This window comes from Eublepharis macularius, chromosome 4 (genome assembly GCF_028583425.1).
Source record: "Eublepharis macularius isolate TG4126 chromosome 4, MPM_Emac_v1.0, whole genome shotgun sequence".
Classification (NCBI taxonomy): domain Eukaryota; kingdom Metazoa; phylum Chordata; class Lepidosauria; order Squamata; family Eublepharidae; genus Eublepharis; species Eublepharis macularius.
In genome coordinates this window covers 85,028,865-85,043,423 of record NC_072793.1, presented here as the reverse complement: position 1 = coordinate 85,043,423, position 14,559 = coordinate 85,028,865, and the positions used below count along the sequence as shown (strand labels likewise).

The window sequence follows — 14,559 nt, the reverse complement described above, 5'->3', positions numbered from 1 at the left end:
TACTTCCAGAAACCCATCTAGACCATAGTTGCTATGTTAAAATCAATATATATCCATGGATGTTGAATATTTATTAATTTATTATTGTATTTTTATTTTAACATAAGTTTTTATTTTTCCTACTAATAATAATGATATTACACACAGCAAAAAACGTTTGGCTGTATGAGGAAGGGTGTCACAAGGGATCAAGAAAGCGAATTCAGAATGAGAACATAAAGCTCCCTCTAAGACACTCTTACCAGCATATGGGGTTCTCCTCTGTTCCTCTTTCCCCTCGCAAAAACCCTGGAAGGGAGGTTAGACCAAGGAGGTTGCTGCCCAAGGTCACCCATGAACTTCATGGCAGATAGACGCTTACATTGTATTTACATATAATCTTTTAGGATATGTTATTCATTGCTATGGAAATCAAACTATATTTTATTTATACAATTCATATCATTTAATACTTTATACTTATTTATGTTTTATTGCTTTTTTGATATGAATATCATTTCTGCTGTACATCACTCCCAGATCTATTTTATCATAACCTGCTAGAGGGCAGTGGATGCCTTTTTTCACCAAGTGCTGCCATTTCACCATTTGTGATTTCTTTTCATAAACTTCTGCTACATGCAAAATTGCCACACTTGGGCAAAGAAAACACATGGTTACAAGCTGCTTCCCTATCTGCATCATTCAGTTCCATTTCACTGTCATCAGTTACTTTGAAGAGTTATGAAAACATGACCTTAGATTTTTGATTTCATGCGGATTCTAAACTTTCACTTCTCATTTGTGGCAATAATTATTAGTGCTTGTTGTCACAGGGGTGCTAACAAGCATGCCAGAATGGGTTCTTGCATGAGGTTGTGAAGGTTGCTGCTGACGGCAGGACTCCATTTCAAAATTCTGAGAACCAAACTAGATGTTATATCAGCAAATGCATGGTCCCTAATCCCATGCTCACCATGAAAGGGTGGGAGTTCATTCGGGAGAGAAGTGGGTAGTGGAAACATAGATACTTCCTCCTATGACACTAATTCTCCCCCCAGGGGGCTGTTTATCTGCAGCTAGACTCCCTTCTAGTTTCAGAGCCCAACTTAGGTGGGGGCGGTGGGAACAAATCCTCTTCAGCATTTGCAGGGGAAATTGGGGGTGAGGAAAGGTTAAACAAGCATCCATTTCTTGCCTATTGATCCCCCCCCCCCCCCGTTCCAGTATTAATGTTAAAAGAGAAATCTAAGATTGTGGATCCCTATCCTTCTCTTGTAACATCCATCATGAGACATCATGTAATTGTTCCTGGTACATGAGCTGCTTGCTTTATTCATAACTGGAGGGGGGGTGGAAATCATTGACCTTGATGTTGAAGGTAATTCGTGTTACAAAAAATCAAGAATGTGTTCTGTACTGCTATAGGAATGAACCATGTTTGTTTGGACATAACACTGACATCACATTTTGTGAAGAAATAGCTCTTCAAGTCAACTGGGGCTCATATTCACTGCAACAAAAAGAAATGTATGTGACTTTCCCCATAGGTATAGGAAGAGAGTAAAGGAAGACAGAGATTTGGGGTGGTACAGACTTCTGGACTGATTGTTAGAGGTACAACTGTAGTCCGTCCATCACCTGCTTTATTGATGAAACATTAAGTGGAAGGAAAAGAAGAGGAATCAGATTGCTTATAAGTAAAATGCGGCACTTGGTAGTTACAGAGAACAAAATGCTGAAAGCTCTTTATTTAAGAAAATAAGAATAATTGCAGTTGAACTGCATGTCTCATGTAGGGCAAAGTGTTCTTGATAAAACCTAACAATAATGTAAAGCCAATAATTTTTTTCCCCCATTAGATCTGAGAGGGAAGGCAAGATGGTTTTCTTTCAGTTTATCTTTGTGATCACAATCTCATTTTATGTTGATTATTTAAGGATATCTAAGGACACAGAATCATAAAACGTGGGAAACTGGGAAGCCCTATCAAACCAAATCCACCATCAGGTAGAATAATACTATATAAGCTTCTGACCTGCTCAGATGATGATATCATCAGTTTACCTTGCCAACAAACTAGTAGAGCTCAGATGATAAACAAGAATTATTTTGAAGGTAAAACTATTCAGAACCTTGTTCTCAGCCATAACATCCTCTTAACAGCTCTGTTTTTGCTGGAAGTAGCTAATTTCCCTGCTCTTTACAACTCCATAGTATCCCCATGGGATTTGTCTGGATTTGACTCTGCCATACATTTGCCTTGTATCCAGCAAGTCAAACCTTTCACACTCTCCATCAAAAAACTGCAATGGAATTCTGTCAAAGATGTTTGTTTCTGATTTGTCTTCTGACTTAAAATCATGCTCCTTTCATTCCTGCATTCCACTGTCTTTTGTAAGTGCAATCTGAACCCATCTGAACAGTAACTGCAGTAACAAGATGGAAGTGTTTCTGTTTTGTATTTTACTAATAATATGCCATAAGATACAGAAAGAAATCTATATACATAGCAGTGGTTCTCATCTGCTGAAGCACAGGAATGGAGGGATAGATATCAGGGACAAAATTTAAAAAGAAACTAAAATCATTCCACTTTTAGATCAGTACTTGAGAACATCTAGTACCCAAAGATCCAAATACCACAGATGGTTCCTACATATTTAATGTCTACTGGGTTTGAACTACAACAAGCCTTTGGTATCAAATCAACCCTGAGACCACAGCACATATTCCGAAAGACCAAAAGATAACACTATTTCCCCATTTTTTACTGCAGAATTTTTTTATTTCTTTCATACATTTCATGGCCCCTAATCTTGAGATTGTAATGCTAAATATTATTTTGACTTTCACCCTGCCAGTATCATATGAAACCATCCACCATGCTGATTTCTGGAACAATTTTCTGTACTAAGCTTTCTTATAAAAGGCTTGGTGCATTTTGAGTATCAGAAACATTTTTAACTTCTCCAAATAAATCTAAGAATAACCGCTTAGGAGCAGACCTCTCATGTTGCTTTTATAATTGTTTATATTTCTAGCTTTGGATCTGACCATTTATGAACTTCTGGTCACCTAGATAATGGGTAGTTGCTTAATTTTTGTTTATATAAAACATTGCTGGATGACTATGAAAAATACATAGAATAATTCATTTATCCACTTTCCTTTTCTGCTCTGTAATTGTCACACAGCTGCTCTACGATAAAACCATATGCTGAAAAATCCTAAAACTATGGAGGTAATTGGGGGAAGGGATGATAAAAACAATGCAGTGAGAAAAACTAATCTAAATCTTTAAATAAATTAACCATAGAAACTTGTGGGGGGAATTTCTCATGTAAAATTTTATTACCCAGATCTTGATGGAGAGTTTTAATTTCAAAACATCAACCGCTACGTGAGTTCCTCGCTTCAGACAGATGATCAGACAGTATAAAGGAAGAAAAAAGAGCAAAGAGAGGCAAAAGTTGGCCTGTAGATAGGTGTTACTTACAGGTGTAGGTCATTTCAAAGCTGTCACTAATATTCACAATGTCAATCTGGGGAGACAGCTTGGGGGGCTCTGTGAATTGAGACAATGCAAACATAAAAGCTGCATGTTCTTGGGATTGTTGAGTAGGAAATAATCCCCCTGGAGAAAGAAGGAAATAAGAAAGAAGATGGGTGGATGGGGATTGTAAATTTTACATTAAATTATGCAGGCATTTTCAACTCTACTTCAACAAAATGGAATATTCCAACTTAGTACCAAAACTTCTCCAAACTTTCCCAGAAAGGCAGGTACAACAGTCTATTGTAACAAAAGAAAAACAGGGTTCTTTGTCACCTTTAAGATTAATGAATGCATTGTGTCATCAGCTTTCATGGGCTAGCACCTTCATCAAAATCAAGGAGTGAGATGCATGAAATTGGTTTTGATATACTGTGCAGCATGATTATTACATAATACAAAACACCAGATCATCAATTCATCTTACTATTATCAGGAATGAAGAGTGATGCATACCTATGAGGAACTGGGACCATTGGCCTTCGGCTTCATTTTCTGATAGCACTTTATGGTTTAAAGATGTAAGAGAAAGAGACTGGCTTTTTAATTAACCTACCCAAGGGAGATTAGCATTTTCTTTCCCTTTATACAAGACCTAGATCTGACACATTTGCCCATGCTGATCAGATGTTTACTCAACAAGTTGTTGTCAAACTAAAAGGTGATGAACAAAGGAAGGCAAATGTCTACTTGTTCAAACTGTACCTGGCTTTGGACACTGGGAAGAGAGGAATGGCCAGATCTATTGCATAGAGAGGTTCACTTTCTTTAGTAGGGCATGTCCAGTTCAGGAAAAATATTAGCTATATCAAGAATTCTGTTCAGATGATGTGAAGGCTACCCAGAAACTTGACTCTGGGATGGGGGTGCTTATTAAAATACTGTAATCATGGGACTTTTAAAAAAATACAGAATAGTGCAGCTAGATAATCAAGAGTACAATAGTTATACAGTGGAGTCTAATTAAAAGATAGACCTGTCCATCTAATTTGATATGTGTTTCATTGTATATTGAGTTTGGTAGAAAATCAGAAGAATATCACTTCTGAAATGTGCAAACAAGCATAGAGTTAGTGGTCTGGTAGAACAAAACATCATCATCATCATCATCATCATCATCATCATCATCATCATCATCAATCTTCCAGTTGCAAGCAAGGGAGAGTAGCTTAGTACTAAGCAGAATACCTCCTGCACGTTCAACAGTGTGCACAATTCCTGCTGCTCTAGAGGAGAAATTGTGCACCAAAAGGGAGGGGGCATCACAGTTAGGCATCTGCTGTTGCCAAGGAAGGCAAAAGAAATGGCAGTCTGCTTATTTCCCCGGTTCACTTCAGTTTCACGGGGAGATGCAGAAGAGATACAGAAATCGAGCATATAAGCAAGGGAACGTAAACTGTAATAAAAGCGTCGATCCAGCAAGTGGGGCTAGCCCAGGAGTTGCGTTTACTCCAAAGATGAGAGCCAGCGACCGGCAGTGCAAACAGCAGCGAGGAGAAGGAAGATGCAGGATTGAAAAACAAATATAATCAAAAAGCTGTGTGTGTGTATGGACGGGGGCAGGGGCACCGAAATGCTGAGGGACAAGGCTAATGCAAAGGAAATTGCAGGAAAGCCTCGGCGAGAGGCTGACTGCTCCGTCTTTCCGGGCATCGCTCTGCTTTTGTTTAACAGCAACAACAAAGGAGCGAGGGAACTGCTTTCCCTATCCAGTGCCTCCACCTCGAGACATGAGAAACCATTCCAGGAAAGAAAGACAACGTGTCTTTCACTAGAATCCCACACTGAATAAAGCGACGAGCCCTATATTTAGGAATTTCCCAGGAAGAGAAATGCTGAGCTGCCTCCATTTCAGAAGCACTTGAAGCGCAGGCTTTCCTTTTCTCCTCCTTGTGGCTCGGGAGCCACAAGGAGGAATAGACATCCCCTATCCCCTCCACACCGCGAAACCATGCCATGCAGCCTGCCAGATCCATAGTCTTTCTTTGCGAATGGAGGCGAGGAATGGGTTCAACAATTCGCGCACACGCGCCCGGTACCCGCCGAGGAAACGCGTTGCTAAGAGGAAAGGAAGCCGCTTCACACTCACCTATCTGGATGTTGCTGGGGAAATTGACCCCCAACACTGCCCCTAGGAAACTGGTGCAGAAGAAGGCAAAAATGTGCTGCATATTCCCTTTTGCATTGGCGAGAAAGAAGCCCAGGTCCAAGCATAGATTTTAGTATTTCCCCCTCTGCAGGTTTCTTTCTTTTTGGGGTCCTCTCTTCCGTCTACTGTGCTGTGTGTCTCTTTCTCTTGGAATCCAGCGCTTAGATCGCTGCCTTAACACCAACTGACAGCAGGATTAACTGAGCTCTGAGGGAGAGAGAGAAACCCTTTCTCATCCACAGCCCCCCTCCTCTCCTTCCCTCCCTCCCTCACACACTACACTGTCTCTCTCTCCCCCCCCCCTCTCTCATATACGGAGGACTCTTCCGTCAAGCTCATTTCCCTTTCATTTTTCTTTCTTTCTTTCTTTCTTTCTTTCTTTCTTTCTTTCTTTCTTTCTTTCTTTCTTTCTTTCTTTCTTTCTTTCTTTCTTTCTTTCTGTAGTCTCCTTCCTTCACCATATACTGAACACCATAATCTTTCCCCACAATGCTTTTGGTAGAGCCCAAAAAGACCACTGGTACCCAGCTGCCAATCCTTAAGTGGCAAAGTTCTGTTGAGAGTCTCTGCTCTTTGGTCACCAATCATTAGGTCTTCAGACCACATGTCTTGGCTAGTGGGATCTGAGGGCTGCTAGCTCAGTGTCACTTGCTACAGTCCAGATCATTCAGACAATAATGAGTGGGATGAAAACAAATTGCTCTGGGAGGGGAAGAATAATTTTCAGAAGACAAGGTCAAAAAAGTTGCTTAGGGGAATTAAAAAGACCCTCCCCCACCCCTTTCTCGATGAGCTTTCTTTCCTCTTTCTCTGCCCACAATTAACCTGCACTTCCCAAACTGGTTTCTTCAAAGGTGTTTTATTATTTGTCTCATTGTGAAGGAATTTGAGCTATATAATGGTCAGGAGTGTGTATTGCAAACGATTATATATACCTTAGCCTTAGTGTGTGTGCGCGCACGTCTGTGTCAGTGTCTGTATATGTGAAAGGAAGAGAGGCTGTGGGGAGGAAAAGCAGTCATTTTCCAATGATGGTCTCAAAGGTTCAAGCGGTATTACAGTTAACAGCTTTGCCTCCCACTCTCCGCATCCCTTCTGGGATTTAGAAACATTTAGAGCACAAGCATTTATTTGGTAAATGCAAATGCAGAATGAAGGAGGAGGGCACAGTTCAACAGCTGTTATTTATTATTTGTGTTAGTATGAGTGGTAACCAGCCTTTCAAGTCAAGTGCAGGGTCCTAGCAGTCCAATCCATTGGTTGTCTGCAAAATGCTGCAGCTTGTGCCAGCACTTCTTCTGGCGGGTTAAGGAATTATTATATTCATATCTATGGCTGTATTTATGCCTATGTCTCATCCTTTATCATAAATCTAGGGATGTACTTCAAACATTTAAACAAATTACTAAAATGATTCCGAAGGAGTAGCTGTATTAGTCTTCTGTTTAATTTGATAAAAAAGAGAAGCACACATATCCTAGTGGGACCAAGAAATAGAACCTAGGACTGGGAAATGCATATGAAGAGGCAGGACTACTCTGGTAGGTGCGGGGGGAAGTCTTTAGGGAAAGGAGGCAGATACAGAGTGTACCCTAATAATATCCCTGACAGTGTCACATTATTTTCTCTCACATATTCTCTCTGAATATTTTCCCCCAATGAGGAAAATGTAGTTTTGTTTGGGGGCTCACAAGTGTACTGAAAGCAAATCCAGGTGACCTGGCTGCACTAACAGGTATTTCACCAATGCCCTCCACCCCCATCTGAAGATGAAGGGGCTATGCAGAATTTTTCCTTGCCTAAACTTATGTTCTTCAGCTCAGCTTCAAGTGGTTTCTTTTGTCTATGGCTCAGAGAAATCGCAACTGAGCTTTTCCATTCTCTTGTCAAAATTTGAGTGGAAGCATATTTTCATCATCTGGTTTTTCTATAGTCTGCTATCCTATTTCCACAGTCACTCTCTCTTTTTTCACATGGATTATACACTACATTAATCTGATTAAGTGAGCTTTGATTCATGAAAACTTTTGATGGGGAAAATGTCAGTCTTTAAGGTGCCACCAGATATTTAATTTTCCTTTCTTCTGTGACTTTGGATGTCATTTATGTTCTAGATGTGTTCCCTCAGGGGCTCAAACCAAGTATCCTTCTGTGGTCAGTAATAGTATTGCTGTGAATGTTGACTGACCATGTCTTTGTTAGGATAGTGTCTCAGAATGGTAATGATGTTTATTCATTTCACTATATTTATAGTCCGCTTTTCTCACTGAGATGCAAGACAGATTATACAGTGTAAATCAATGTGATTATTAGAATGAGATATTTAATAAGCAATGTTCAATATTTACAGAATTCTGAAACAAGCATAGAATATTCAAAATGATTCAGAATGGTATTACATCATTAGATACAGTATATAAAAATGGTATTACATAAGTACAAAATAATACAGCAGCAGCAGGATAATATATACAGCAAATAGATTTATTTATTTGTTTTACTTCGTTTATAACCACCCCCTTTCTCTCCAGTGGGGACTCAAGATGGCTTATATCATTTTCCTGTCCTCCATTTTATCCTCTTAACAACCGTGTGAAATAAGTTAGGTGGTTGACCCCGAAAGGGCAGACCCATGTTGAGGCAATCTTAATGGAGAGAGGAATATAGGACCCTGTCTCTAGCATGGGGAGGCAGGGGAGGGGAAGAGCGGGTAGTTCATCTCTCCGCTGAGATTGCAAGAAAACAATTTTAAAGTCCCTCTCCCCCAGTGATCTCACATGGCTCTGTCTTTTTTATTATTATTATTTTTTAATTTAACATGGCTCTGTCTTTGAAAACTGTCTTTGAAAAGCACTTCCCCTCCCCTGCCTTTCGCAAGCTAGGGACATAACATTGTTTTGAACTAAGGTTCCCAGGTAAAATTGCATCCCTGATATGTTAAAAGACACATGTCTGGCATCACTTGTAGCTTAACCCTGAGTCAATAAGAGTTAGCTGAACCCCATAAAAAGTGGGAAGTACAATGTCCTTCAAGACCCCAGCCTCCCCTACCAACGTTACCGCCGTCTGGTCAGGATTCAGTTTCAGTTTGTTCACTTAGTCATTTAACCGGAGCAGCAGGCAATATCTTAAGACCTCAAAGTTTTCAGAACCACCTGTTTTTTAAAAGAATAATTTAGAATAACAATGTCCCAAGTTAATAGTAATATCTGTGCATATGTAGATGTAAAAAAAAGTTTGGGCAACTGAAAGTGTTGCTTAAAATGTGGCTACGATAGCCATCTGGAGCAATTGAGAAGAAGTCTCTTCTGGCTTGACTTCCATACTTGATCAGCTCTAGAGTACCTCCTTGTGCCCACCTACTTCTTTGTGCCAACTGTGAGGGTTGATAGAAGTGTGGAGAAAAAGTGAAGCAAGCAGGAGAGGTGTCAGTTTCAAGCAGGGAGTTCCAAGTGAGCAAGTGAGTGGGCAGCAGGTAAGAAGGTATTGTATAAGTAGTAGGTAAAACAGGAGGACAAAATGAATAGGTGGGGAGGGAAGGAATGCTGGAGTTGGTGTGGCACAGTGGCAAGCAGAGAAAAGGAAGCTGAAGACAAGGTAGGGGAAAATGAGATATTTGTATAATATACTTATCAAAAACAATCTAGAACACTATTGTTTTCATCTTAACACAATAAATAGTATTATATCAGTACTTTTTCATTCAATTTGCTATGCAGTAAGGGTGGAAATACAATAACTTCTGATAGTTTCCATTTATCTAAATGTTAAATTCCCATATGTAAACAGAGAGATTTAAAATAAGAGACTGTAGGTCACAACAGAAATTCTTTCTATAGAACTGGCAATTCTGTGACAAAAACTACACAAATTGTATCTGAGTTGTATTCACAACTCCAAGCCAAATTTCAATATATCTCAGAGTAGTAAAATGGCCTCAACTCTCCAAATTTGTTTGTGATTTCAGAAATCAATGAATTTCACAACATCTCAAGCCTATTTTGAATACCCAGAGCCTATGTACAGTTTCACACAAGACGGAGTTAGACTCTCCCTATAGTCTCCCCCCGTTTTTTGCATATTTGCAGTGCAATCCAGAGGATACTTTCCTGGAAATAACCACATTGAATAGACTTCAGTAGGGTTTTGAGTAATCTTGTTTAAGATTAATCTCTTTATCACACCAATTTATATGTTATTAGGTTACCTTTCCATGGAAAGAAGAAGGGATTGTATCTCTCCAGAGCATTTAACAATGTTTCCCTGAGCATTTTTATTTTGAGGGAAGGTAGAATAATTTCATGGTGTCTTTTTATGCAGTACCCTAGTACGTTACTGTCTGAGACAAAATTTTATTTATTTACATCCTTTATAGTTTATGTGGCTATTTTGTACCACTGCTTTAATTTTATTACAGAAAGAAAACTGTAAGTAGCTGTACTTTGGAGACATTGTTTTCTAATGTGCAGGTCATAATGTCCTAAAATGAAAATCATTGTAGAGACACTTTTCTATACATTCTGAACAGGGATGCCACAAATTTCTTGGGGACTATTTGTGACAATGGTTCATACTGCGTTAGGCAGTCTCTTTTTTTTTTTTTTTTTTTAAAATTTTATTGGGTTAGAACATTAATATTTTTACATTACATTCAATTTTCCCCTAATTTTTCGTTTCTAACCCCCTCCCTTTCCCCCCCTTTTGTTGACTTCCAACAGCTTTCCCACCCTCTGTCCCTTTTCCCTTACTTCTATTAACTTCCTCTGTCTAAAACAAATATATATTCTCCATTATATTAAGCAGTACATCTTTAACTCATTTACTTATTATACATCCAAACTATACTTCTTTAGATAAACAATTTATCCCATTTTCCAGTTTTGAATATTTCTATATATCATAAACCATAAAAATTTCCCACATTTAAATCAAACAATTTGATTTGTTCTCTATATATTACTCATTTCTTCTTTTTATGGTATTTCTATATAACTCATCCCATAATCAGTCGATTTAACTCTTCTATACATTCAGTTTGGTACATATAAATCTTATCAAAGAAAGAAAATATTGTTAATTACTCAATCCTCATGTTTAAACCATTAATTATTCTCTATCAATATTCTATCAATTAACCTTTGCATATCTATATATATCTCAATCAATTAATCTAACTGCTTATAAATTCACATTTCTCTTCCTCCCCCGGTAAAGTCACCCCTCTCTTTTATACTTTTATTGTAATTCAGTAGTTCTCAAACTGCCACAGTTTTCCTCCCACCTCCCACTTCTTCTCCAGATATTGTTTCAGCTTCTCCCAGTCTGTGTTAAACTGTCCTGAGTCCAGATCTCTCAGTTTTCTTGTCATCTTATCCATTTCAGCCATATACAGCAATTTGTAGATCCAATCTTCAATAGTTGGCACTTCTTGTACTTTCCATTTCTGCGCATACAAAAGTCTAGCTGCTGCAGTCATATAAAATATCAACGTCCTATGATGGGCTGGAATTCCCTCCATTCCCAAGTTTAGCAGCAGGAGTTCTGGGTTCTTATTTATTTGAAACTGTAAAATTTCACTCATTTCTCTTATTATTTCCCCCCAGAACTGCCTAGCTACCTCACACGACCACCACATATGATAGAGGGAACCCTCATGCTTCCTACATTTCCAACATTTATTAGAAGTGTTCAAGTTCCCTAGCGCAATCTTCTTTGGTGTCATGTACCAACGATAGATCATTTTGTAAATGTTCTCTTTAATATTAATACATGTTGTCTTCATTGTAGTTTTCCACAAGTATTCCCATGCCTCCATTGTTATTTCTTTATTGAAATTTATAGCCCATTTCACCATCTGTGTTTTAACTATCTCATCCTCTGTATACCATTTCAACAGTACTTGGTATACCTTGGATATTCTTTTCCTGTCTTCTTTAAGAAGGGTCTGCTCTAGTTCCGAGTTCTCTGTTCGTATGCCCCCTTTTGCAGAGTCCGAGTTATATAAGTCTCTAATCTGTCTATACTGGAACCAATCATAATTAGGTGATAGTTCCTCTTGCGTCTTTATTCTAAGTTTAGATACTTCAATTTTAGTTATATCTTTGTATGTTAAACATTGTTGTTCATTATCAACAGCTCTCGGATCTATCACCTCGTATGGAACTACCCACAAGGGGGTTCCTTCTTGTAAGTAAATTCTGTACTTCTTCCAAATTGTGTATAAACTTCTCCTTACAAAATGATGCAGGAACATCGAGTTGACCTTTACTTTGTCATGCCATAGGTATGCGTGCCATCCAAAAAATAGTTTCTTATTCTTTAATGTCATCCACTCTTTTAACCAAACTAGGCAGATTGCATCATGATAAAGTCTCAGGTTGGGCAGTTGCATTCCGCCTCTTTCCTTGGCATCTTGTAGAACTTTTACTTTCACTCGAGGCTTCTTGCCTGCCCAAACAAAATCTGATATTTCCCTCTGCCATTTTTCAAATTGTTTAGAGTCTCTGATGATTGGTATTGTCTGTAGCAAAAACATTACTCTTGGTAACACATTCATCTTAACTGCTGCAATCCTGCCCAACCATGACAAGTTCAATCTATTCCATTTGATCAAGTCTCTCTCTATCTGAGTCCATAATTTTTCATAATTATTCTTGAACAAATCTATATTTTTTGCAGTCAGCTCAACTCCCAAGTATTTCACCTTACTGGTTACTTCGCAATCCGTTGTTTCCATTAACAATTGTTGTTTCTGCTTAGTCATGTTTTTGCATAGTATCTTTGACTTCTTTTTGTTAATGAAGAAACCTGCCAAGTCACCAAACTCCTTGATCTTATCTATCACTTTTGGCATGTTCTCCAATGGATCTTCTACAATTAACATTATGTCATCTGCAAATGCTCTAACCTTATATGAATAGTCCTTTATTTTTATTCCTCGTATTTCCTCATCTTGTCGTATTTGTATCATCAGAATCTCCAATACTAAAATGAACAACAATGGAGATAACGGGCAACCTTGTCTTGTTCCTTTACTAATCGTCAATTTCTTGGTCAGTTCATCATTAACTACAATTGCTGCAGTCTGGTCTCTATAAATTTCTTTAATTGCTCTGATGAATCTTTCTCCCAGTTGTAGCTTTTCCATAGTGGCAAACAAAAAATCCCAGTTTAAATTGTCAAACGCTTTTTCAGCGTCTACAAAGAAGAAACCAACCTCTTTATCACAACGCTTGTCATAGTATTCAATAGCATTGATCACTGTCCTTAAATTGTCTCTTATTTGTCTGTCTGGCAAAAAGCCTGCTTGTTCTTCCTCTATGACTTCCGAGAGCCACCCCTTCAGTCTCTCCGCCAATATCTTCGCAAAAATTTTATAGTCATTGTTAAGTAGTGATATAGGCCTGTAATTTTTCACGTTAGTCAGATCTTGGCCCTCTTTTGGGATCAATGATATATTCGCTTCACTCCAAGTGTCTGGAATCCTTTGATCCCTAAAAACTCCGTTCATCACCTCTTTTAGGAATGGTGCCAGTTCATTGGCCATTGTCTTATAAAATTTAGCCGTAAGTCCATCTGGCCCTGGCGCCTTTCCTAGATTTGCGGATTGTATTGCCTTACTTATTTCCTCATCAGTTACTTCACTGTTCAACTTATTTCTCCATGCTTCCGAGATCTCTGGAAGTTTAGTTTTCTCCAAATATGATGCTATTGATTCTTTGTTTACTTCTTTTTTATTATACAGCTTAGCATAGAATTTATAAAAGGCTCTACTAATGGTAGTCTGCTCCAGGTACGTTTTATTTTCTTCGCAGATTTTATTTATTATTTTCTTTTCCCTTTTCTTCTTCAATTGCCATGCCAAATATTTCCCAGGTTTATTAGCACCCTCAAACGCTTTTTGATTCAGTCTTTTAAGGTTCCACTCCAATTCTTTATTACTCATTGCTGTTAGCTGTTCTTGAAGAATTTTGATTTCCTGATGTATTTTCTTTTTCCCTGGTCTCTTTTTTAACTGTGCTTCTTTGGCCTTTATTTTCTCCTCAATCTCTTGTCTTTTCTCCTCTTTCTTTTTCCTTGCTCTGCCATTTAAGTCCATTAGTATGCCCCTTACAACCGCCTTGTACGCGTCCCAAACTTTACTGGTTGGTACTTCTTTATTCACGTTGTATTGTATAAAAAACTTTGTCTCTCTTCTCAATATTTCCATATTCTCACTTTCCTGTAACAAGTCCTCATTTATTCTCCAGGCTTTCCTTTTTCTCCTTTTTCCAAATTTCCACATAATTGGGTTGTGATCTGAGCCTACCATCGGCATTATTTCTACCTCCTTAGTCCATAACGCTAAGTCCTTTGAGGCCCAGATCATATCAATTCTTGATAATGTAAGATGCCTTGCAGAATAAAAAGTAAACTGTCTGGTTTTAGGATATTCTCTCCTCCATACGTCTTCGAGAGTCTCTTGTTGAATCAACTCAAAAAAAAGCTTTGGCAATAGTCCTCTTTTCTTTTGTGCTGTTGTAGTCTTTTTGTCTAGTTCCAAATCTGTCACTCCATTGAAATCTCCAGCAAGAATTATCTGGTCATATACAAGATCGTCTAAATGCTTCCTTAAATCCTCAAAGAAGCTTTCCTTTGCACCGTTAGGTGCATAAAGTCCGACTACCAACACTCTCTTTAAATTCCAATTACATTCCACTGCTACAAATCTAGCTTCCACATCTCTCATAACAAATTTTGGCTGCAGCTCCTCTTTTATGTACAACACCACTCCTCTTTTTTTCTTGTTGGAGGCCGCTACAAATTCTTTGCCCAATTTTCTGGATTTTAAATATTTTACATCCTGTTTCCTAATATGGGTCTCCTGCAAACAAAC

At 38.4% G+C, this 14,559-nt stretch overlaps 1 protein-coding gene across 4 annotated transcripts in view; it reads right to left on the bottom strand.

The window, feature by feature from the left end:
* The window catches only part of GRIA1 (glutamate ionotropic receptor AMPA type subunit 1), a 321,015-nt gene extending 315,308 nt beyond the window's left edge, over positions 1-5,707 (bottom strand). For all 4 annotated transcript variants that reach the window (XM_054975561.1, XM_054975560.1, XM_054975563.1 and 1 more), the window contains exons 1-2: positions 5,625-5,707; positions 3,479-3,616 (exon numbers count right to left, since the gene is read on the bottom strand). In XM_054975561.1, the coding sequence (XP_054831536.1) occupies positions 3,479-3,616; positions 5,625-5,706 (220 nt within the window). In that variant the 5' untranslated portion in view covers position 5,707. The remainder of the gene's footprint in view (positions 1-3,478; positions 3,617-5,624) is intronic.
* Between the last annotated feature and the right edge of the window lie 8,852 nt (positions 5,708-14,559).